The 23,085-nt window shown below is 54.8% G+C and overlaps 1 protein-coding gene across 2 annotated transcripts in view; it reads left to right on the top strand.

Annotated features, from left to right (window-relative positions):
• The window catches only part of ARHGAP39 (Rho GTPase activating protein 39), a 90,514-nt gene that overhangs the window by 59,271 nt on the left and 8,158 nt on the right, over positions 1–23,085 (top strand). For both annotated transcript variants that reach the window (XM_032848270.1, XM_032848269.1), the window contains exons 4-6: positions 7,583–7,666; positions 13,740–15,093; positions 16,583–17,144. In XM_032848270.1, the coding sequence (XP_032704161.1) occupies positions 7,583–7,666; positions 13,740–15,093; positions 16,583–17,144 (2,000 nt within the window). The remainder of the gene's footprint in view (positions 1–7,582; positions 7,667–13,739; positions 15,094–16,582; positions 17,145–23,085) is intronic.

The following is a 23,085-nucleotide window of genomic DNA, read 5'->3' as shown; positions in this document are numbered from 1 at the left end:
CCGCTGCGCGCCGCCCTCGGCTCCTCCGGTCACGGTTCTGTCTGCGGCCCGGCCTCCTTCCTCCGCTCGCGAGCAGCTATGCGTGGGGCTCTCCGCGGCGCCGGGGCGAGGACGGGGACCCACCCGGTCGGGCTGAGACGCCTTCCGTGGCGGGAGGCTCACGGCCCGGCCCCGGCGGCCCCCCTGCGAGCCCGGCGCTCCTCGGGCGGCGCTGGTGGGGCGGGTCCGCGCGGCCGACCTGGGGGGCTTCCCGGGTCCGCGCGGCGCCGCGGGGCGAAGGGGTCCCTTTCTCTTCCAGAAACGGCTCTCTTGGTGGCTGTTAGAATTTTTTGCTGCAAAATCTGCTTGGATTGATGCAGACACCCCAGGTTTCTTGTGAAGTGGTGACATGGGCTCGCTTTTCCCCACCTTCACTTTTGACCTGTTTTTAGGCCTTTGCTGTGACTTTCTTCCAGGCCGCGCACTCCCGGGTCCCGCCTTCTGTAGCCCGTCGGCCTCTCCTCTCCGCCCGGGACTGCGGGCACTCGCGGCCATGCAACGGCGGGTCGGGCGAGGCGGAGTCGGTCTCCAGGCTGCGTGTTTCTGTGCTTCGTCTTAGGCGTCGGTCGGACCTTCTTTCACTCAACTTCACCCCGTGCTGTCGGGCTCCTCGCTGCGGGGAGTCCGGCCGCCGCGCCGGGCCGGTGCTGGGTCCCGCCGGTCTGCACGGGCCGCGCCCGGCGAAGCTCCTGAGACGCCGCTCTTGGTTCCGCTTGGCCGGACCCTGTGACGAGCCGTGAGGAGGAGCTGTGAGGAGAAGGAGCCGTGAGGAGAAGGAGTGCGTTTCGCTCGCTCGTGGGTCGTCGCCGTCTCCGGTTCCCGGTGCTCCTCGTGTCTGCGCGGTTTCTCGGGTCGGATGCCCTGGGCCCGAGCCCTCGCGGGACGCCGCCGGCCGTGCGTGTGTGCGCGACACCCCCGTCACTTCCTGTTCCTGAGGAAGGACGTCTTCCCGCCGCCGGAAGCACGTGTGTGCGGCGTCACGGGCGCTGACGGGCGGGCGTCCCCGGGCTGCCGCCCTCCTGGGCCTCGACCGCGCTGCCCGGACGCCGGTTGTCCCCTCACTGTGCCGCGCCCGGAGCGGATCCTTGAGCTCCGCCCACGAGACCGTCTCTGGCGGCCGATGGCAGACGCTGTGTCCGCGGTTTGCCCTCACGTCGCCGTGTTTCTCCCTCGGGCTTTCGGGAGCTTCCGCAGGCCCCCGAGGCCGCAGGTTAGGGTTGCGGTTAGGGTTCCTCGAGTCCTTTCTCGCAGGACCTTTCTCCGCGGATCTCCGGTCCGTCCGCCCGGGGCTCGTCGCGCGTGGAGCAGGCTGCGGCTCACAGAGGCGCTTGGATTTTCCTTTTATTTTCCCGCTTCATTTTCCCGCGTCTCCGCGGACCCGGCTTCTGCGCTCAGTTCGACCTTCCTCGGCGCGGCCTCCCGGCGCGCTGCGCCTCCGAGCTTGCCCTGTTCTCCGAGGCTCCGGCTGGAGGCGCTTCCTATGTCCCTCGTCCCGGCTTAACGCTTCAGTCTTTCTGCTTCGCTTTGGAACACACGGTCCGGCCCTAGCAACGCGCTGTTCTGAGCAGCGACTCCACCGTCTGTGTCAGGTCTGGGTCAGCCTCGAGTGGATTTGCTCTCCACCCACACTTCACTTTCCGCCGGACCCTGAGTCCTGTGAGGCCGCCCGCGGCCGGTCGGGTCGGAGGCGGCAGTTGCTGCCCAGGAGGCGCGGGTGGGCACGGCCGGAGCAGGGAGGCCCTCGCCGCGCCCGGGCACAGCGGGAAGCGGGTGCGGCTGCTCGGAGGGATCCGAGGGAGCCGGGCTGCCGCGTCCCTGGGACAGTCGCGGGTGCCCGTCTGCTGAGGCTTGGGACGCGATTTTGTGGCTTTCGTCTTTGGGCGTCGTCTCACTGACTGCGCCTGCCGGTCCAGGAGCACCATTTGGAAGGCATTGCCGGTTCTCTCCGGTTCGCCTCTTGACAGTTGCCTTTAGCGAGCCACGACCCTGCCGGTGACCAACCGCCTCAGGTGAGGGGGAGCCCCTCGGTTCGCCACAAGGTGGGTTTCCAAATAGGGACATTTCTCCTGCGCCGGCTCTTGGCGCCTGAAAGTCCTGCCAGAAGTGTGCTTTGATCTTGGAGGTTGTGTCTGAGGCACATTTGCGGGAACACGGATCTCGCTACTCATTTTAACGTTGGGCAGCGTGGGACATCGGCGAAGCGAGCGGGCGTCATCTGTGACTCAGACGCTGGTTGTCGTCAAAATGAGACTTTACTGCAGTGTCAGTTTCATATAAAAATGATGTTTGCCTTACAGTTTTAGTTTGAATTCATTAAGAAACAAAATCTGGGGCACGTGGGGGGCTCAGTGGGTTGAGCCTTTCCCTTCAGCTCAGGTCATGGTCTCAGGGTCCTGGGATCTAGCCCCAAATCGGGCTCTCTGCTCGGTGGGGAACCTGCTTCCTCCTCTCTCTGCCTGCCTCTCTGCCTACTCGTGATCTCTGTCTGTCAAATAAATAAATAAAATCTTTCAAAAAATTTTTTTAAATAATAAAAAAAGAAACAAAATCTGCCCTCCAAAACACCAACCACACATACATTCAGTCATTGGGGTTTGATCATAGCAGTTGAGAGAGGATTTTCTCATTCAGAAAATCTCAGTCTCTGGGGCGCCTGGGTGGCTCAGTGGGTTAAGCCTCTGCCTTCGGCTCAGGTCATGATCCCAGGGTCCTGGGATCAAGTCCCACGTCGGGTTCCCTGCTCATTGGGGAGCCTGCTTCTCCCTCTCCCACTCCCCCTGCTTGTGTTCCCTCTCTCGCTGTCTCTGTCAAATAAATGAATAAAATCTTTAAAAATAATTTAACCAGTCACCAGTGAACAGTTTTCCTTGTTTAGCTAATGAATGAGCCACTTAGAAACTGACTTGTTGTAAGAGTCCTTCTCGTTTTGTGAAGTAATTTTGCTGTGATGAGATTTCCAGTCCAGTGTCTGTCTGTTTAAACTTCCTCTGACTGTTGCTTTAGTTGGGGTGTTGTGGTGAGCAGTTGGTCTGGCAGTGCCAACGGGGACAGGGAGGTAATAGGCAGGGCCAGCTTCTCTCACTGCAGTGGTGTGGGCGTGCACAACACACACAGGGCACCTGGGTGGCCCCCTCCGCTAAATGTCTGACTCCTGGTTTCAGCTCAGGTCATGACTTCAGTGGTAAGATCAAGCCCCCCCCGTCGAGCTCTGCACTCAATGCAGACACTGGTTATGACTCTGTCCCCCGGGGGTGCTCTGGGGGGTTCAGTTGAGCATCTGCCTTCAGCTCAGATCATGATCCCGAGGTCCTGGGGTCCAGCCCTGCATAGGGCTCCCTGCTCAGCAGGGGGTCCGCTTCTCCCTCTGCTTGTGCCCTCTCTCTCTCTCTGACAAATAAATAAAAATCTTAAAAAAAAAAAAAAAGAAAGAAAAGACTCTCTCTCTCTTTCTGCCCCCTGCCTCTCAAATAAATAAATCTTAAAAAAACATAACAAAGGCTGTTCAAGATGGTGACGTGCGACGCCTTCAACCCCATGGGGTTACAGCTACGTCTCTGCCCTTCGCGCACTGCTGAGCCCCAGCACCAAGCGCTCCGAGCCCCACTTTTGCCTTCTGGCGGGGTGACTTGACCCTGCTGTTACCATGCAAAAGCAGCCACAGACAACATAGAAACCAGTGAGTGGGGCTGGGTTCCAGTAACCTGTTACTCATGGACACTGAAATTTAAAGCTCTTATAATTTTCACATTTTGCCAGCAATTTTTTTTTAGATATAAAAGCCATTCTTAGCCCACAAAACCGGCTGTACAAACTAGGCCACAGATTGCTTTTGGCTCAGGGGCTGTGGCTTGGCAGGCTTTCCATGTGGCCCACCCAGAGGACCCCGTGTGATCTGTCTCCAGCGCCCCTTTGTACCCTCACTCAGCGCTCACTGCCCCTTAGCACAGAGGCCGCGTTTCTGTCCTGCGGGGTGCCAAGCTTATCCCTCTTGAGATCCCTCTGCCTAGTTTCCTGTTTGCCCTGTTTGCTGCCCAAATGCCCCTCTCAGAGAACTGTTCCCGGCCTCCCTCCTTGGGCTTGCTCCCTGTCTGGCTCCTGATGCTTTCTGAAACTCTGGGTCGTTCCCTGTGGGCCACGCACCGAGTGGGAGCTCTGGCGGCAGAAGTGTGTCTGCCTCACCTGCCTCGTCTCCCTGCCCCCAGCCCAGACCTAGCATGGAGTGGGTGCTTCACTGGGTTAGCAGCAGTCCGGAGGAGAGGTGACAGCCCTAAGCACTGGTGGCTGGAATTGGAAATAGGGAAGTGTCAGGGCCCAGGGGTCTGTGACAGTACAAAATTTAAAAGGAGTATCTCCAGGCGGTGAAGGTGGCAGTCTGGTGGTGGAAAAACTGCTGGTTTTAGCTCTGAAGAAAGAACCGTGTACCAGCCTGGCCTGGGCACATGTGACAAAGCCACTGTGAGCACAGGGAACGGGCGGGGTTGTGGCTGCAGCTCTGGCCAACAGTCAGGTGCTCCCGGATCTGCAGGACCCCTGTCGGCGCTGGCGGCCCACCAGGAGGAGGAGGAGGGATGCACCAGCTGATGTAAATGTACATGCAGGTGTCATACAGCTGCGTTTGCTTAATACATCACTTTTCATGTTTCTAGCTGTTTGTTCTGTAGCATGATTATGTGTTACAAAAACACCAGCAGCCACTGTTAACATTAGCCATTCATTTATTCAGCTTTTAAAATAACTTTTGTATTAGCGAAGCAATGCACATTAGTTGTACTTTCTAGTACATATAGTTACACAGAAGAAAAATTGTAAAGCCCACTGAATGCTATCTCTCAGTTCCCTGGCATTTACCTTTGCAGTTCTGAAAATTCTACAGCAGGGGCGCCTGGGTGGCTCAGTAGTTAAGTATCTGCCTTCAGCTCAGGTCATGATCTCAGGGTCCTGGGGTCGAGCCTGGTATCGGACTCCTTGCTCAGGGGGAGCCTGCTTCTCCCTCTGCCTGCTCTGCCTGCTGCTCCCCCTGCTTGCGCTCTCCCTCCCTGCCCCAAATAAATAGAATCTTTAAAAAAAAGAAAATTAAATACTATAACAGTATTTCCACAAACATTCTGTTTCTCAGCATGAACAATACTGAGAATACAGCTCCCGTTGCTGGACACATTTGTTTCCAGTTTACATGTGAAGCATCTAACGGTAAAAGTTCTCTCCTGTTATAATTTCTGAACTTGTCCTGAGTTACTCTTAACTTATTTATTTTTGGGGTTAACTTTCCAGACACCCTGAGTTCTAAAAACACTCCTTCCTATTGGAAATGTTATTAAAATTACATTAAGTGTATTAACCAATTTTGAAGTTACATCTTCATAATTATTGAGTTTTCCTGTCCAAGGAACCTTGTATGTATTCGGATTCCTCTATGTACCTTAACAGAAAATTTATAGTTTTTTGTTTGCTTGCTTTTTAAGACTTTATTTGTTTATTTGACCGGTAGAGATCACAAGCAGGCAGAGCAGCAGGCAGAGAAGCAGGGGGAAGCAGGCTCCCCGCTGAGCAGAGAGCCCGATGCGGGGCTCGATCCCAGGACCCTAAGATCATGACCTGAGCCGAAGGCAGAGGCTCAACCCACTGAACCACCCAGGGGCCCCAGAATTTATAGTTTTATTCATACTGATCTAACGTACTCCTTTTTGTTTAGTTATTTTAAGATTTTTTTTAAAAGATTATTTATTTGTCAGAGAGAGCAGCAGGCAGAACAGGCAGAGGGAGAAGCAGGCTCCCCCTGAGCAGGGAGCCCCAGGCAGAGCTCAAACCTAGGATCCCAGATCATGACCTGAGCCTAAGGCAGACACTTAACGACTGAGCCACCCAGGCGCCTCTAACGTACTCCTTTTGAACTTGGGCCTGGGATTTTATATTTCTGTGGTTGTTGCTGTGATGAAGGTGTTCTTTGTTCTAGAAGTTTCTGCTAATACACAGAAGAGCTGTTGGTCTCCTCTATCACACAAGTGACACATTACAAGTCTCCCTAATACCTTTAGTAGTTGTTCCGTTGATTTCTTTACTTTCTCTAGGGTCACAACTAATGACAGTTTTATCTTTTTCAAATATTTAAATCTCTTTCCTTTTTTTTCTTGTCTTATTGTATTGACTAGCATTTCCAAAATTATGACATACTGGTGGTGAGAGTAGGTGTTCTCATTCTGACTTTATGATTATGCTTTCAGCCTTTTACTACTAAAATTGTGAAGGCCTTGAATTTAATATGGGTATTCTTGATCAAGTTAAGTAAATTTTCTTTTACTTCTGAATTACTGAGAGTTTTTTGTTATTTTATTTTATTTTATTTATTTATTTGACAGACAGAGATCACAAGTAGGCAGAGAGAGCGGGGGAAGCAGGCTCCCCGCTGAACAGAGAGCCCGATGCAGGGCTCGATCCCAGGACCCTGAGATCATGACCTGAGCCGAAGGCAGAGACTCTAACCCACTGAGCCACCCAGGCGCCCCATTACTGAGAGTTTTTAAATCATAGACATTAATTTGATTATATCTTTGAACATCTGCCAAGATAATCACCCACTAATATATTTTCCAGATAGTGAGTGCCTGTTATGCTCCACAATCCCACTCTTAAGAAGTTTATCATCCCCATGAGAGTATTTCTTTTTCTTTTTTTTTTTTTTTTTAAAGGCTTATTTATTTGAGAGAAAGAGCAGGGGGACAGGCATAGGGAAAGGGAGAGCCTCAAGGAGACTCCCCAATGAGTGTGGAGCCTGACTTGGGGCTCGATCCCATGACCCTGAGATCATGACCTGAGCCGAAATCAAGAGTTGGATGTTCAACTGACTGAGCCACCCAGGCACACCCCCTCCTGCCCCCACTGTGAGAGTATTTCTAACACTGCTTCCTTCTCAAGTCATCTGATCAAAGTCATGGTTCTTTTTTTGTTATTGTTTAAAGCTTTTATTTATTTGACAGAGAGAGACACAGCGAGAGAGGGAACACAAGCAGAAGGAGTGGGAGAGGGAGAAGCAGGTTTCCCGCCGGGCAGGGAGCCCAATGCAGGGCTCCATCCCAGGACCCTGGGATCATGGCCCGAGTTGAAGGCAGATGCTTAATGACTGAGCCACCCAACCGCCCCTAAAGTCATGGTTCTTACTAATTCACCAGTATGGCCTTAGAGTAGAAGCCCCAGTTCCAAGTCATGTGAGCTCCTAAAATTCAGGATGGGACAGTCAGTGTCTTTGCCTGTCCCCCAGCCTGTAGACAGGGCTACAGTGGAGCTGTCCCTGCTGGAGGGCAGGTGGGTCTCCAGTCCGTTTTGTCCAGGCCGTGTGCAGCGAGGCAGGCTTAGGGCAGAGGAAGTAACCCTTTGACCTGATGAAGGGGATAGCTTTGTGGGCTGGACACTGGGGTATTTTCCTGAAAAACTGAAAGAATGACACTTACATACCTAAAAGTGAAAGGCTAATTGTTTTGAATGTACCATGTTTTTTAAAATTATTTCACCTATGCTCATGTCTTCTTTTCATTTTCCTGTGTTCCAGCTCTTCCCCACCAGGAGTGTTCCTCGAGAAGGACTATGAGATTTACCGGGATTATAATGTGGACGGCCAGCTTCTTCACTACAGGTAGAACCCAGTGGCTCACACTTGGTCCTGTCTCCTCACCAGAGGGTGGTTTTCCTGGCAACTCTGGGGATGCTGGAGAAGAGTCTGGCTCAACAGGAAGCATGTGAGGTCCCGTACTGGCCAGAGGGACATGAGGGGAGGCTATGGGGCTACCAGCACTATGCTATGGGCAGAGGCCTTTTGGAGTGGCCCCCAGGTTCACATGGCAGCTCTCAGGAAGGTGGAAGGAGCTTGTCACCACCTTGTTTGGGGAGCCATGGAGACATTGCTCCTAACAGGGCTGAGTCCCTGGGGGATCCTCAGCACGAATTCTCCCCTGGAGCTCCAGGCCTGAGCAGAGCGCTTCCTGGGTGAAGTTGGGAAGGTTGGTGTTCATCGTAAGGAGGGAAGTGGACCCTGGTTTCTCTTGGTCCTGGCTTGGCCTTGCAGGGTTCCAGACACGACCCTCTGTCAGACTGGGGCCATCCTCAGCCAGCCCGTAGGTCCAGGCGGGGTGCTGTGCCTCCAGGTAGCCTAGGAGCCCTCAACACGGACCAGCAGGAATGATACCAGGGTTGGGGAAGGATCTGAAGACCTGAGAGGCCTTTGGGGTTCGCTCAGACAGCTGAATCGTTGATCTTGGAAGAGCTGGCGGGTTTGTTGATATGGAATGGGATCTGAGCCTACCTGGGTCCACAAGTGTGGGTGTGTGCCGCTGGGTGGGTTTTTCGCCCCTGTGCTTCCGTGTCCTCGGTAAAGCAGGGGGCAGAGGGCTGACTGGGTGGGCCCTCAGTGCGCCTGCTGCAGTGAAGGTAGGTCAGGGCAGGCCCTCAGACTTCCTGTTTCCTGTGGATTGAGCGGTGCTCTGGTGGGTTGCCTCTCAAGTGCCCCACATCCTTTAGGGAGCACATGCCCACCTGGTCTTTGGTGGCTTCTTGGGGCCCTCGCTCTGCTGTCCTGGGGGCTCCTGAGCTGGATATGAAAACGGAACATTGCAATTTTAGGAACAAAGGTACTTAACCAGCCAGAGTGGGAAGAACGGGAAGGTAGAGTGTCCACACGGACTAGGGAAGAGACTCGCCCTCCCTCCCGCACTGTGGGCAGGGTCTGCAAGGCGGACGGGGAGTGGGGGAGGCTTGTGCAACCCGCCTAAGGCCGTGTTCTGGTCAGCTCCCTGAGCAGGGCAAGGGCAGTGTTGGGATGCCTGGCAGACAGCCCGTCCACTCCAGGTGCGGTGGTTTGGCAGGCCTGAAGCGTTATGGGGCAGTCGGAGGGCTGCATAGTTCAGGTGGTTTTCCAAACAGAACTTCAGGTGTACCGTTTCTTGTCCGCATGAGCAAGGTTCCGTTACAGGGGTCCGGCGTCTACATGCACGGCCCCAGTTCCCCAGGCTGTGGTCATGTGACGTGCTCTCCGTTCTCCTTTTGAAAAAAGGCCGTGGAGAAGTAGTCTGAGCTGAATGGAGTCTTTCCCCGCTCCTGCCCTTTCCACACCGCCTCTGCCCTGCTTGGGTCTCTCCAGCATTTCCGGTGTGTGGACGTTCTCATCCTTCTCTCATGGTTTGAAAGAGTCACTGAAAACCAGACGAAGCAGTCGTCTCATTTTATGTAGAGACGGTGTGACTCTCTGCCTGGCACTTCCACCTAGTAGAGTTGATGTGGGGTTAAGGCATGGGTGAGGACAGGCTTCCTGGGTTTGGGGAACCATAAGGACACAAGTCTGAGGGCAGGCTGGGGAGGTCGGACTGGGTAGAAAGGGTGGCCACAGGCAGCTGAGCCATGTGGCCACCCAGTGGTCAGAGGTGGGGGGCACACTAGAGGCAGGCAGCAGGGCCTGGAAACTGGATGTAGGGCTTCAAAGAGGGCTTCCAGAAGAAGAGCAGAGCCGTGGGGTCAGGTGGGAACACAGGGTATGGGGCTGTGGAAAGGCCTGACCTGAGGACGAGAGCTGAAGCTGCTGGTGCGGTGAAGCCTGGCAGGGTAGACCCCTCTTGGCTGCTGGGCTCCTATTCTCCATGACCACGGGCCATCTCTGGGCCCATTTTCCCAAGTGTGACTTGGAGTCCATGACCCAGAGGTTCCTGCATGGGCCTCGGGCCTGGAGTGGCTTCTGTAGGGCACACGCACGCTGCGGTGCTGGGTGCTCGGCCTCACCCTCGGCCCAGGGGCGCGGTTTGCATGGTGGAGGCCAAGGCCATGGGTCTGCCTTCCCCCTGCCTCGGTCTCTCCCATTTCTACCCTGACTAGATGGAACTGTTCTTGGGTCCTGAAACAGGTGTGTCATCTGAGCCTCTCGTGTGCTCTTGACCCTGACACTTCCTTACCCTCCTCATCCTATGGCACCATTTTGATGGCCCACCACTGACAGGCCACAGGGTTCCTCCTTGGGCCGCAGCCCTCAGTACTGTTCAGCAGGCGAGGATCATTCTTTACCTCACAGCCCCACAAGGGCCCTGGCACCAGGGCTGGGTCACTGTCTGCTGAGTGGTGGAAGAAAGTGCAGAAAGAATGCTTCACGCTGAGTGTCTCCTGTATGTCAGCACTGAGCTAAGGACTTCATCGTATGCACATTCTGTGACTCGACCCTCCTAAGAATAAATGAGGACACGGAGTCAGAGATGGCAAGTGATTTTTCCCAAGCCCCACAGCCAGGGACTGGCAGGCTGGAGTCCAGTCCCAGATCTCTGGATCCCCAAGCCAGTTCTTAGGGTCTGCTGGGCCCTGACACATGAACCACCACCCTTCCCTCTGCTTCCAGCAGCCAGGAGCAGAGTCCCCAGGAATGGCAGCCTGATCCCGAGTCCTGCCACTCGGACTTTGCCTCAGGACAGTGAGACTGAGCTGCTGGGTATCTCTGTCAGCTGGTACGGTCGGATCCCGGCTGTGCGGAGTGGGCCAGGTACCTGGTGTGTCGGGGTGGGCTGCCTCGCAGCTGGCAAGGGCCTTCGTGCCCTCAATCCAGTCTCACGTCACTGGCCCGTGTTCTCCAAGGCCTCCCTCTCCCAGCCCCAGTCACTGGAAGTCATGACCTTGTCCAGAAAGGTCCAGCAGTAGTGGACAGGGCCAGAGGTGGCAAACCATACAACTGGTTTCTTAAAACACTTGGGATTTCCACTTTTGCAGTCACCACTGCATTGAGTTACCTGACACCAGCCTGCACACGGAGAATAAAATAGACAAAGTTGTCCTGAAGTCATCAGAGATCTACTAAGCAGTGAAGACTTGAGGGCTGAGGCGAGGTCCGTGCTACTCAGCACACAGACGATGCTGCCTGTCCCTCAGCACAGCTGAGAGGCTGAGGAGCCAAACTGGTCACTGGGTGGTTCCATTGGCTCCAACCGTGAGAGCTCAGGGGCTGTGGAAAGAGCCCTAGTTAACCTTCCGGGTTTCCACCCGGGCTCCGGAAAGGCTACACCCAGGAGCAGGACGAGCCATAAGTAGACCAGCCCTCAGACCCAACCCTGATGTCCAGTCAGCTCAGTCCCACGTGGGGTTCAGATTATCTGCCCTTTGCCCGGCTGCCTGTCAGAAGCAAAAATAAATCCAGAGCCTCAAGTGATCTCTACAGTTTTTCATCAGAATTTCAGTCTAAAATTATCTATGTAGAAAATCCTAAAGAACTGATCAAAAACCAACAACAACAACCACCTAGAACTGATAAGTGGTTAGAGCAAGTTTTCAGGATACAAGGTAAGTTTAAAAGGTCAGTTGCTTTCCTATATACTAGCAATGAACAAGTGGAATTTGAAGTTAATACCATTTACATTGGTACCCCCTAAAATGAAACCTATAGGTATAAATCTAACAAAATATGTACAGAATCTATATGAGGAGGGGCACCTGGGTGGCTCAGTGGGTTAAAGCCTCTGCCTTCGGCTCAGGTCATGATCCCAGGGTCCTGGGATCGAGCCCCACATCGGGCTCTCTGCTCAGCAGGAAGCCTGCTTCCTCCTCTCTCTCTGCCTGCCTCTCTGCCTGCTTGTGATTTCTGTCAAATAAATAAATAAAAATCTTAAAAAAAAAAAAGAATCTATATGAGGAAAACTGCAAAACTCTAAGGAAAGATAGCAAAGAACTGAATATATGGAGAGTTGTCCCCTCTTCGTGGACAGGAAGATTCAATGTTGTCAAAGTGTTGGTTCTTCCCAGCGTACGCCGCGTAGACTCAGTGCCACCTCAGTCAAAATCCCAGCAAGTTGTTTTGGGGACAGCAACAAACTCAGTCTAAAATTTATATGGAAAGGCAAGAGATCCAGAATACCCAACATAGTATTCAAGGGAAACAAAGCTGGAGGATGAGTACTGCTCAATTTTATGGCTTACTGTGGGGCGCCCGGGGGCTCAGTCAATTAAGCAACTGCCTTTGGCTCAGGTCACTATCCTAGGGTCCTGAGATCGAATCCCTCATCGGGCTCCCTGCTCAGAGGAGAGCCTACTTCTCCCTCCGCCCCTCCTCCTGCTGGTGCTCACTCTCTCTCTGACAAATAAAATCTTAAAAAAAAAAAAAAAAAGACTTACTACAAAGCTACCCTAATGAAGACAATGTGGTGTTGGCAAAGAGTAGAGAAATAGGTCGGTGGGACAAAGTAGAGAGCTAGGAATAGATGCGGACAGTACAGTCGGCGACTTTGATGAGGGCAAGGGCAGTCAGTGGAGTGAGGATAGTCTTGGATAGTCTTTCCAATGAATGTGCTGGATCGGCTGAGGTCTGCATGTAAAAAATGAATGTAGACACAGATTTGACACCCTTCACAAAAATTAGTTCAAAATGGATCACACACAAAACTTACTCCTAGAAGATGACACAGGAGAAAACCTAGGCGACCTCAGGTGTGGCAGTGATTTTCAGATAAAGCAGCAAAGGCACCATCCGCGAGCAAAATAGCTGATCAGCTCAACTTCATGAAAATGAAAATCTCTGCTGTTCAAGACAGTGGCAGGAGAATGAGATGGCAAGGCACAGCCTGGGACAGTGTTTACAAAGCTGCATGTAATAAAGGACTGTTACCTAAAATATACAAAGAAGAGACAAGCGGCACGGTTAGGAAGCGGGCCGGAGAGCTCCCCGACGCGGCAGAGAAGACGTACAGTGGCAAATGACCAAACAAGATCCTCCACGTCACGTCATCGGGGAGATGCATCGGGGAAGCGAGATCCCACGACACACCTGCTGGGATGGCCAAAATCCAGAGCACCCACGACACCAGATGCCGGCGAGGACGCGGGGCAGCGGGGACGGGCACTCCCGGCCGGCGGGAGGGCAGAACGAGCCGCGTGGCTCATCGGCCGTAGCCCTGCACCACTCCCGAGGGGACGGCGGTAGCTGGGGAGACTGCACGGGAGCTGGGCTAGGGCTGCACGGGAAATCACTGTACTTTCCCCTCGATTTTGCTCTAAAAGCTGTTTTCCATCTGTGCCCAGGGCAAAGTGTTGTGTGTATGTGTGAGGGCAGAGTCATAGGAGGGGAGACTGCCTTTTTGGAGCACACAGGACCCTCTGGTTGAAAAACAGGACCTGAGATGCTGAGGGGTGAGAAGCAGCCCACCGCCTGGTCGGGCACAGGGAGGTGTTGGACTGAGGAGCATAATAAGCAAGTCAAAGCCAGGGTTAGGGAGGCCTCTGGGAGGGCCACCCCTGGCTGCTGTGGAAATAGTTCTCTGCCTGGTGACAGGGTGTGGCCAGAACGTACCCCCACATGTGTGCACACACAGAGACGCGTGTGCACACACACCCTTGCAGGGAGTGTGATGATGGGCATCGGGGGTGGGGCTGTGTGAGGATAGGAGGGCCGCTACCCTAGGCTGCACTGCCCAGGGCTCAGGGCCTGAGCAATGAAGGGTGGTCAGGCCATTTACAGGGAGCCCCCCAGCAAGTATCAGGCCCCTAAAAGCCTACAGCCCCCATTTGGGAATTGAGGAGAACACTGAGAAATGACCAGGCCTCTTGGGCCCTGACCTGAGACACATGTGACACCCAGGCCAGTGGGTTCAGGTTGCTAGCTCAGCCATACTCCCACCTCTCCCCAACAAGTAACCTGTGCCTGTCCCCACCCAGAGCCTCCCCCAGGTAACCTGTGCCTGTCTCCCTACCGCCAGGACCTCCTCACTTCGGTGGAATTCGGGCACTAAGGAGCGCATGCTCATCAAAGTTGCTGACCGGGAGCCCAGCTTCCTTTCCTCCCAGGGCAATGGCTATGCCCTAGACAGCCACGCCAGCAGCCGCTCCCGCAGACCCTCAGGTGGGCAACACTCACCCAGCCTACAGACGTTCGCCCAGGACTCTGACGGCCCCATCTTCTTTCCTGAACGGCGGCCTTCACCCTTCCTGAAGAGGGCTGAGCTAGGGAGTTGCTCCCCACTGCTGGCCCAGCCACGCAAGCCCACCAGTGACTCCCAGCCCTCCTCCCCACGCTACGCCTATGAGCCCCCACTCTACGAGGAGCCCCCTGTGGAGTACCAGGCCCCCATCTACGATGAGCCCCCCATGGACGTCCAGTACGAGGCTGGCGGGGGCTACCAGGCCGGCTCACCGCAGCGGTCTCCAGGCCGCAAGCCAGCCCCCTTCCCCCAGTCTCCCAAGCAGGGCTCCTCTTCACCCTCCCAGCAGCTGGTGCTGACCCGGCAGAGGTGCCCAGACCGCTTCCTGAGCCTGGAGTACAGCCCCGCCGGCAAGGAGTACGTGAGGCAGCTTGTGTACGTGGAACAGGCGGGCTCCAGCCCCAAGCTGCGCGCAGGCCCGAGGCACAAGTACGCTCCTGGTCCCGGAGGAGGCTCGCTCCCCCTGCAGCCCAGCCCCTGCCTGCTGCGGGACCAGCGCCTGGGGGTCTCCTCCGGGGACTACAGCAGCATGGAGGGGCCCGAGCCGCGGCACACCCAGCCACCCATGCAGGTGCCCCAGGCCCAGGATGACAGTATGTCCTGGTCCAGCCAGCAGGACACAATGTCCTCAACCAGCTACTCCCCGGGCACACGCAAGAGGAAGAGCAGGAACCCTTCTCTGTGCCGCGCCCCCAGCACCTCGGCCACCGAAGGCGCCGGGGACCGCGATCTCCTCGGGGAGCAGCCCCTGGCCGAGGAGCGGCCTCTGTGCGGGCCCAGCCTGGCCCCCGTGAAGCGGGCGGAGGGCAAGACGGGCGAGGCCGAGCCTTTCCTGGCGCAGGCGCGGCTGGCCTGGGAGGCGCAGCAGGCCCACTTCCACATGAAGCAGCGGGGCAGCTGGGACTCCCAGCAGGATGGCTCAGGCTACGAGAGCGACGGCGCTGTGCCCCTGCCCATGCCGGGGCCCGTGGTGCGTGCCTTCAGTGAGGACGAGGCGCTGGCCCAGCAGGATGGCAAGCACTGGCAGAGGGGCGCCTTGGAGAGGCTGGCTTTCCCCCAAATCCTGCTTGAGAAAAGCGTCTCCGTGCAGACCAACCTGGCCTCGCCAGAGCCCTACCTTCACCCCTCACAGGTAGGGGGTTGCTGCCAGGGTCCCTGGCCAGGGGGGTGGGGCGGTGGGGGGCAGGCAGTGGTCCCAAGGCACAGTGCGGCCCTCAGCTCTTGGGAAGGCCTGGCCAGTGGTGGCCGGTCACCTGGGGGGCAGAGGCCATGCCCTGACTCCATCCAGGCCGTGGGTGCAGGGAAGTCGGGAAACAGTGGGGCAGCCGTCCAACCCCTGAGCCTCGGTTTTCCCCTGTGAGTGGGCTGTCAGGGGAGGGGCTCTGCAGGTGGAGGGTCAGTGCTGCTCTTCTGCAGTGAGAAGGGAAGACCAGACACCTGGTCCTGGGGCCAGAACCTCATGCTGCAGCTGGAGCCAAAGCCGAAACCTGGCCTGGCTTGTCCCCTCTGCTCAGCGCCAGGCACGGGCATCAGTCAGGCTCTGTGAACCCAGGTACAACTTCTGTCTAGCTCATGTGCTGGAGCTTGATGTCCCAGAACTTTGTCTGGGGCAGTGTCCTAGTTCTTACCTCCTGACCCCTGACCTTTCATACCAGTCTGCTGCATGAGGCCCTGAGGGTCTGCCCTGGCATCTGCCAAGAGCTGGCAGTGGCCAGAGGGCCTCCTGGTGTTGGGCTCCCATCCCCAGCAGGGAAGACCTACCTGAGGTCCCAGTGATCTTGGGAGGCCGGTGTCCCTGGGCAGGGCTGCCTTAGTGCCCCTCCAGGCTGGAGAGCTCAGAGCAGCGTTTCTGTCCAAGCCAAGAAAAGATGCCTTGTTACCCCAATGATGTGTCGTATGGCTGTGCTGAGGCCATTAGGGAAGCAGGGAGGGGGCTTGGGATAGACATTCCCTTCCCAGCCTTGCAGGAAGCAGCTGAGCCACCTTGCATGCTGGCCATGCCGGTGCCCAGCCCCACCCTGCCCACAGCCCCAGCTGGGGATCTTTGTTGGAGGGGTGAGGGGGTGACAGAGGGGGCAGGCACTGCAGCAGACCCGGTGAGATTCTGTGTTTCTCTGTGGAACCATGCATCTTGGGTTTTTCGTATCTTCATCCGTTCCTCAGCCTCAGAGCTCAGAGAACTAGCAGAAGCCAGCCAGCAGGAGCAAGGCGCGCAGGAGGCAGTGCCCTTCCACCATGCACGAGGTCCTGGCACCCTGCGTGGGGCGGGCAGCAGTCTCTAGCCTCTTCCCACCTGGGACTGGTCAGCCCAGGAAGCCCTTAAAGCGCGAGGGTGGTTTCTTCCCACCCCCAGACCTGCCCTGGACACCCTCCCCCCACCCACCACAGCTGTCAGTCACAGGGACAGGGAGGGGCCTCCGTTACCCCTCTGGGTAAAGGGCCTCTGCGGGTTCCCTTCCTGACCTCGTGAGAGCATCTAGCGTGTGTTTATGAGGTGGGTAGAACCAGAGGAGGCCCAGACCTCCTCCAACAGCCTCCCGGGTGGCCGGGGAGGCCAGACCTCTCTCCTGGCGGGGTCACGTGGAGCCCACAGCCCCTCATCGCCCCTCTGTCCTTCCCAGTCCGAGGATCTCGGCTCCTGTGCCCAGTTTGAGAGTAGCCGGCAGGCCCGCAGCGTCATGCCCAGTGCCAGCTGTGTGTTCCCCCCCTTCACACTGCGCAAGCCGTCCTCAGAGACCGACATCGAGAACTGGGCCTCCAAGCACTTCAACACGCACACCCAGGGCCTCTTCCGGCGGAAGGTGTCCATCGCCAACATGCTGGCCTGGAGCAGTGAGTCCATCAAGAAGCCCATGATTGTGACCAGCGACCGCCACGTGAAGAAGGAGGCCTGTGAGATCTTTAAACTGATCCAGATGTACATGGGTGACCGGCGCGCCAAGGCCGACCCTCTGCACGTAGCCCTGGAGATAGCCACCAAGGGCTGGAGCGTGCAGGGCCTGCGGGACGAGCTATACATCCAGCTGTGCCGGCAGACCACGGAGAACTTCCGCCTCGAGAGCCTGGCCCGCGGCTGGGAGCTCATGGCCATCTGCTTGGCCTTCTTCCCACCCACACCCAAGTTCCACTCTTACCTGGAGGGCTACATCTACCGGCACATGGACCCCGTCAATGACACCAAAGGTAAGGCCCAGTGCATGAGATTCCCAGCGCCCCGGACTCCGCTGCCGGCTCCGGGAAGGGCTGTGGCGAGAGCATCCCGGTCTGCGCAGGCCACAGGTATGTGGCACGGCACCTCTAGGCAGACACACGGGTCTTCCAAGGGCCAGGCCCTAAGTTTCCACAGGGACGTAGGGTCCTCAGGGGGCCCTTCCCTGCCACTGAGGCCCTGAGGAGGACAACAGGCCATCCTGGAATAGGGTCCCCAGCCACAGGCCAACAGGTCAGAGAGGAGGGGGCCGGATGAGGGCTGGCTTCCGTGTCTCAGCCAGCCGGCCCCCTCTCCGCTGGTTCCTCTGCACTTGGTCCTCTGCCTAATGAGCGTCTCCGTGTGCTCACTGTGTTTGGGTTCAGCCGTGCTGTGGTCTGGTGAAGTGGACCCCCGGTCGGGCTCTGGCCATCTGCTGTGGGGGGGAGGAGGCTGGGAGCCCTGGAGCAGGGTTCCTGAGAGCAGGGAGGAGCCTGGGGGGCAGGCGTGCATAGCCCAGCACCAGCTCTGGCCGGAGCAGTGGGCCATCGGGGCACTGCAAGCTGACCTGGCCCTGAGCCACCCCAAGAAGTCAGAGGTTGGCCCAGCATGGGTAGCCACCTGCCGAGGGCTGCCCGGGGCCAAGTATGGGGCCAGATTCTGCCAAGGGCTCCTGAAAGCCATGGATTAGGTTGGTCTGGTCCCATACTTGGCTGCTCCAGGGAGGACTCAGGGCCACGGCCCTGCTAAGCAGACAGCGGCTGTGCAGCTGACACCAGTCCTGTGCCACTAGAGAGAGTGTGGGGACGGGGCCTTAGGCAACAGCTGCATCTGTAACAGGCTGTCCGCCACCCAGACAGCCACGGGTGTCCCCAAGGCACGGCCATGGAGCCAGTGTCCAGACGCATGCCCTCACGCACTTTCTGGGCTCCTCTATGGGAGTGACTGTCTACCTTGATCCAGACAGGGCCTTGCCCCAGCCCAGGGGTGTTGGGCCTGGGTGGGAGCACAGAGTGGTGGGTGCTGTGGCAGCCCAGGCAGTGGTGGGTCCTCGGGAAGGTGGGTCAAGCACAGGCACCGGCCAGCCCATCAGCCAGTTGGCCACAGATCTTAGAAGCCAGGAGATTTTCACTGAGGCATGTGGTTTTGGGGGTGGTTGGTTGGTTTTTAGGGTTTATTTATTTTGAGAGAGAGAAAGTGCCCGGGTAGGGGAGGGGCAGAGGGCCAGAATCCTCCAGCGACTCCCCCTGTGCAGAGCCCGACGTGGGACTCGCTCTGACAACCCATGAGATCATGACCTGAGCCGAAACCAAGAGTTGGATGCTTGACCAGCTGAGCCTCCCAGACGCCCTTAACCGAGGCGTGCGGTGTTTGAAGCAGGGTAACTGAGCACAGCCGGTGGGCGTCCCCAGGTAGTTTCTCCCGACATGCGGATTATGTAGCCTGATGGGCTGCCTGGGTCTGCCTCGTCTGCCTCACTCTCTCAGGCCTCCCCAGGAGAGGGTGGGCCCCTGTTTGCTTCATGGTTCATGTCAGTCTTCCTCAGAGGCCTTAAAGTGTGTGTCCACTGCTCAGCACATGACCTTTGGGGCCCCAGGGAGCACTTGTTCAGGAAAAAGGTGAGTGAGGAGCGAGTGGACACAGGCTCCTGAGGCCATTCCTGCCAGCCGGCGGGGGCTCCTGTGGGGGCTAGAGCTCCAGGCCCCGTGCTGGGCCCGGCAGGATACTCCTCATGGCACAGAGGTTTGTGGGCCTTGGTCCTAGTGTCTGTACCACGGGGATGGGGCTGGAGTATATGAGGGAGTTGGTGGTCATCCTGGACCTACATGGCTTTGAGCATCTGCCCACCCGAGGGAGGCCCAGGTGGTCTCAGCGCCCCATGTTCTCAGCCTGCAGAGGGATAGTGGGTCTGTGTGGTCCCACCGGCAGGAGCCTGCTTCTAGGCTGTGGGATCGGATCTCACAGCCAGAAACCAGCCCCAGGACTGTCACTGGGTAGGCCTGTGCTCTAGACCCTGCTCAGCGCTGAGCCAGAGGGAGGCCTTGTGCTCACTCCCACTGGCACGTCAGGGACAGGCACTCTGGCTGGTGGTCAGGAAGGCACCACCCATTGGCCCACAAGGATGGAGCCTGTTCTTGGAGAAAGGAAAACTGCATCCATCTCAGGGTCACGGGCAAGGGCAGAGCTGAGCCCAGATCCCTGTGGTGCTGCCCACCTGGGCCTCAAAAATCTTTGATTTTTTCTGCCATCACACGTGTGATACCTACCGTGTGTGTGGTCACCATTGCAAGGGACCAAGGCACCAGTGCAGTGAGCCCCAGGTCCCATGTCTGTGGACCCCTGGCTCAGCCTTGCCTCATACGTGGCCACACCTTTGTGCCAGCAGCCAGCAGGGTCCTTTCCCAACTTGTGTCCTTAGGGCTTCCTTTGCAGGCTGTCAGCAGACATCGCAGACCGTGTGCCCCACGCAGCAGCACTGTGGAGGGGCACAGACCCTAAGAAGGGTCCTTTGCCGTCCATGTGTTCAGTAAGACTCAGGGTTTCCACGGAAAGGTGTCAGATGGAACACATACATTTTCTCGGACTCTACTCTGAAGTCCTGCTAAATGAACAGGGAAGGAATTTTTTTTTCTTTTTAAAGGAGAGAGGGAAAAACAACAACAAGAGAATGTACCGTGGTGCAGCCACTGTGGAAAACAGTTTGGCAGCTCCTCAAAAATGAAACACAGAATTACCGTAGGACCCATCAACTCCACTTCTGTGTATTTACCTAAAAGAATTGAAAGCAGAGACTTGAACAGATAGGTATTTGTACACTCAGATTCACAACAGCCAAGGGCGGGGGGGACACGGCTCAAGTGTTCATCAGTAGATGAGCAGATAAACAGAAGGTGCTCCGTCCCTACAAGGCAGTATTGTTCAACCTAAAAAAATGCAGGGAATTCTGACACATGTACAACATGGATGAAACTGGAGGACATTATGGTCAGTGAAATAAGCCAGTTCAGAAAAAGGTGTTGTTATGAGTCCGCTCTTAAGAGGGCCTTGGATATCCTTGTTCATGGAAGCAGGAAGAATGGTGGGTGCCAGGGGCGAGGGGAGGGACAGGTGTTTGCACTTGGCCTGATGAGAAGTTCTGGAGGTGGAGGGCGCTGCTGGTCACACCACAGTGATTGCACTTAATGCCTTTGACTCTACAAGGATAAATGGTTATAGTGGTAAATTTTATCTTGGGTTTATTTTACCACAATAAAAATAAGAACACCCACAAGGACAAAGAGAATGAACACTATGTTTTGGAAGCGGAAAAGTGCATGAACAAGTGGCAGGAGCTGGCCGGTCAGACCAAGAAAGGTGGATCCCGAGCAGACTGGCAAAGCCGCAGAAGCAGATAGCTTCATCGTGGGTGGAGCCCGCTTCCAGCAGTGGTTTGGGAAGTGTGTGATCTGGAAGCTGAAAACAGAAGGACTGTGTGTCTTGCTTAAGACTGCTTTGTTTAGCAGCTACCACAGAGTAGGTAAAGGCATAGATTCCGGACCCAGAGCATTTGGACTCAGATCCCAGCCACATTTTCAAGATAGGCAGGAAAACAAATCTCAGTAAATGCTAAAGAAGGTAAATCATAGAAAGTATGTTTTCTAGTCACACCAGAATTGAATTAATAATCAGTAACACTAAGATATCTGGAAAATCCCCACATACCTGGAAACTAAAAAGCGTATACTGTAGAGCCCATGGGTCAAATAAAAACCTGTTGGCAAGGGGACCTATAGGGAAATTAGGAAGTATTTTGAACTGAAAGAAAATGAAAATAAAATGTATCAATTGTGGGATGCAGTCACGGCAGTTCTTAGTCATAGTGTCTTAATATCTATATTCTTTTTTTTTTTTAAGGTTTTATTTATTTGACAGAGATCACAAGTAGGCAGAGAGGCAGGCAGAGAGAGAGGAGGAAGCAGGCCCCCTGCCGAGCAGAGAGCCCGATGTGGGGCTCGTTCCCAGGACCCTGAGATCATGACCTGAGCCGAAGGCAGAGGCTTAACCCACTGAGCCACCCAGGCGCCCCTTAATATCTGTATTCTAAAATAAGATCTCAAATCAGTGGCTTCAGTGTCTATTCTAAGAAACTCAAAAAATAATTTCTTCTAAACCCAAGCAGAAGAAAGAAAATACTAAACATCAGAGTAAAAATCAGTGAAAGTGAAAACAGAAATACTGCAGAGAATCAATGAAACAAAAAGCTAATTCTTTGAGAAGATTGATAAAATCGATAAATCTCTAGCCGGACTGATGAGGACAAAGAGAGAACATAAATTACCGATGTAAAGAGTGAGAGATGACGTCACGACAGACTCAGCGCGTCAAAGGGTGATCAGATGAACAACTTGATGCCCATCAATCGAACAGTTTAGAGGAAAACAGATTCCTTGAAGGACACCAACTACCGAAGATGACCCCGTAAGAAATAGACAACGAAAAAAACGTAGAATTATTAAGGGAATTGAATTGATACTTAAAACCTTCCTGCAAAGAAAAGTAAAGGCCCATATGGCTTCACTGGTAAATTTTACCGAAAGTTCATTGTTTGGCCATCCTTTACAAACTCATTGAGAAAATTGAAGTGGAAGGAATAGCTCCCCATTCGTTCCATACCAAAATTATAAAAGGACATTGCAAAAAAAGAAAAGTGCGGACAGTATCCCTTCTGAACGTAGAGCAGAAATTTTTTTTTTAAAGATTTTTATTTATTTATTTATTTGACAGAGATCACAAGTAGGCAGAGAGGCAGGCAGAGAGAGAGGAGGAAGCAGGCTCCCTGCCGAGCAGAGAGCCCGATGCGGGGCTCGATCCCAGGACCCTGGGATCATGACCCAGGCCGAAGGCAGAGGCTTTAACCCACTGAGCCACCCAGGCACCCTGAGAGAGCAGAAATTTTTAACAGTATTTTAGCAAATTGAGTCCAACAATATATTAAGTGAAGTTTATCTGAAGAAGGAAAGGTTGGTTTAACATTAAAAAATCAATCACTGTAATTTGCCATAGCAGCAGAGTAAAAGGGAAAGACCATGTGATCATTCCAGTAAGCATAGAAAAAGCATTTGGCAAAAATCAACATTTCTATACCTGATAAAAATTCTAAACAAACTAGGAACAGAAGGGAACCTCTTCACCCTGACAGAAGGCAAATATTTTTTCTTAAAACCCTGCAGTCCCCAAAAGAATGGAAAGCGAGCCCTCCGACAGATACTTGCACAGCCTGGCCCAGTCGTCCAGCAGGTACCTGAATAAGCGAAATGTGGTCTGTCCGTGCAGGGGGAGGTTTTGCAGCCATAAGAGGAGTAAAGTTCTGATGTATGTTATAAAGTGGGAGAACATTGAAAAGTTACTCTTACCAGATACAAAAGGACAGATACTGTACAACTTATATGAAAAATCTAAAATAAGGAAATTCATAGGACAGAAAGTAGATTAGAGGTTACCAGGAGCTGGAGGAGGGGGAATGAGGAGTTTTGGTTTGGTGGGGACAGGGTTTCCGTTTGTGGTGACGTACAAAGTTTGGAAATAAATGTGGTGGAGGCTGCATGATGTTGTGAATGTACTGGATGCCGCTGAGTTGTACACTGAAAAATGGGTAAATGGCTACATCTTTATGTTTTTATTCTACCACAATTAAAACAAAGAACACCTCTAGCCAACATTGTGCGTAATGGGGAAAGACAGAGTGCTTTCCCCCAAGTTCAAGAACAAGGCAAGGCCCTCCAGCCGCACTGCACCAACTCAGAGTCATGCTGCAGGGCCAGCCAGGGCAGAGTCACGGAGGAGAAATAAAGGGCATCCAGACTGGAAAAGGAAGTGTGCGATTGTCTTTATTCACAGACAACACGGTCTTCTGTGAGATGCATAAAAATACCGTGTGAGCTGAGCAGGTTTGCAGGA

The sequence above is a fragment of the Lontra canadensis genome, unplaced genomic scaffold (genome assembly GCF_010015895.1).
Source record: "Lontra canadensis isolate GAN:19392208 unplaced genomic scaffold, GSC_riverotter_1.0 scaffold201, whole genome shotgun sequence".
Taxonomy (NCBI): domain Eukaryota; kingdom Metazoa; phylum Chordata; class Mammalia; order Carnivora; family Mustelidae; genus Lontra; species Lontra canadensis.
Note: the sequence above shows the minus strand (reverse complement) of the source record. Positions and strands in the feature narration are given on the sequence as shown.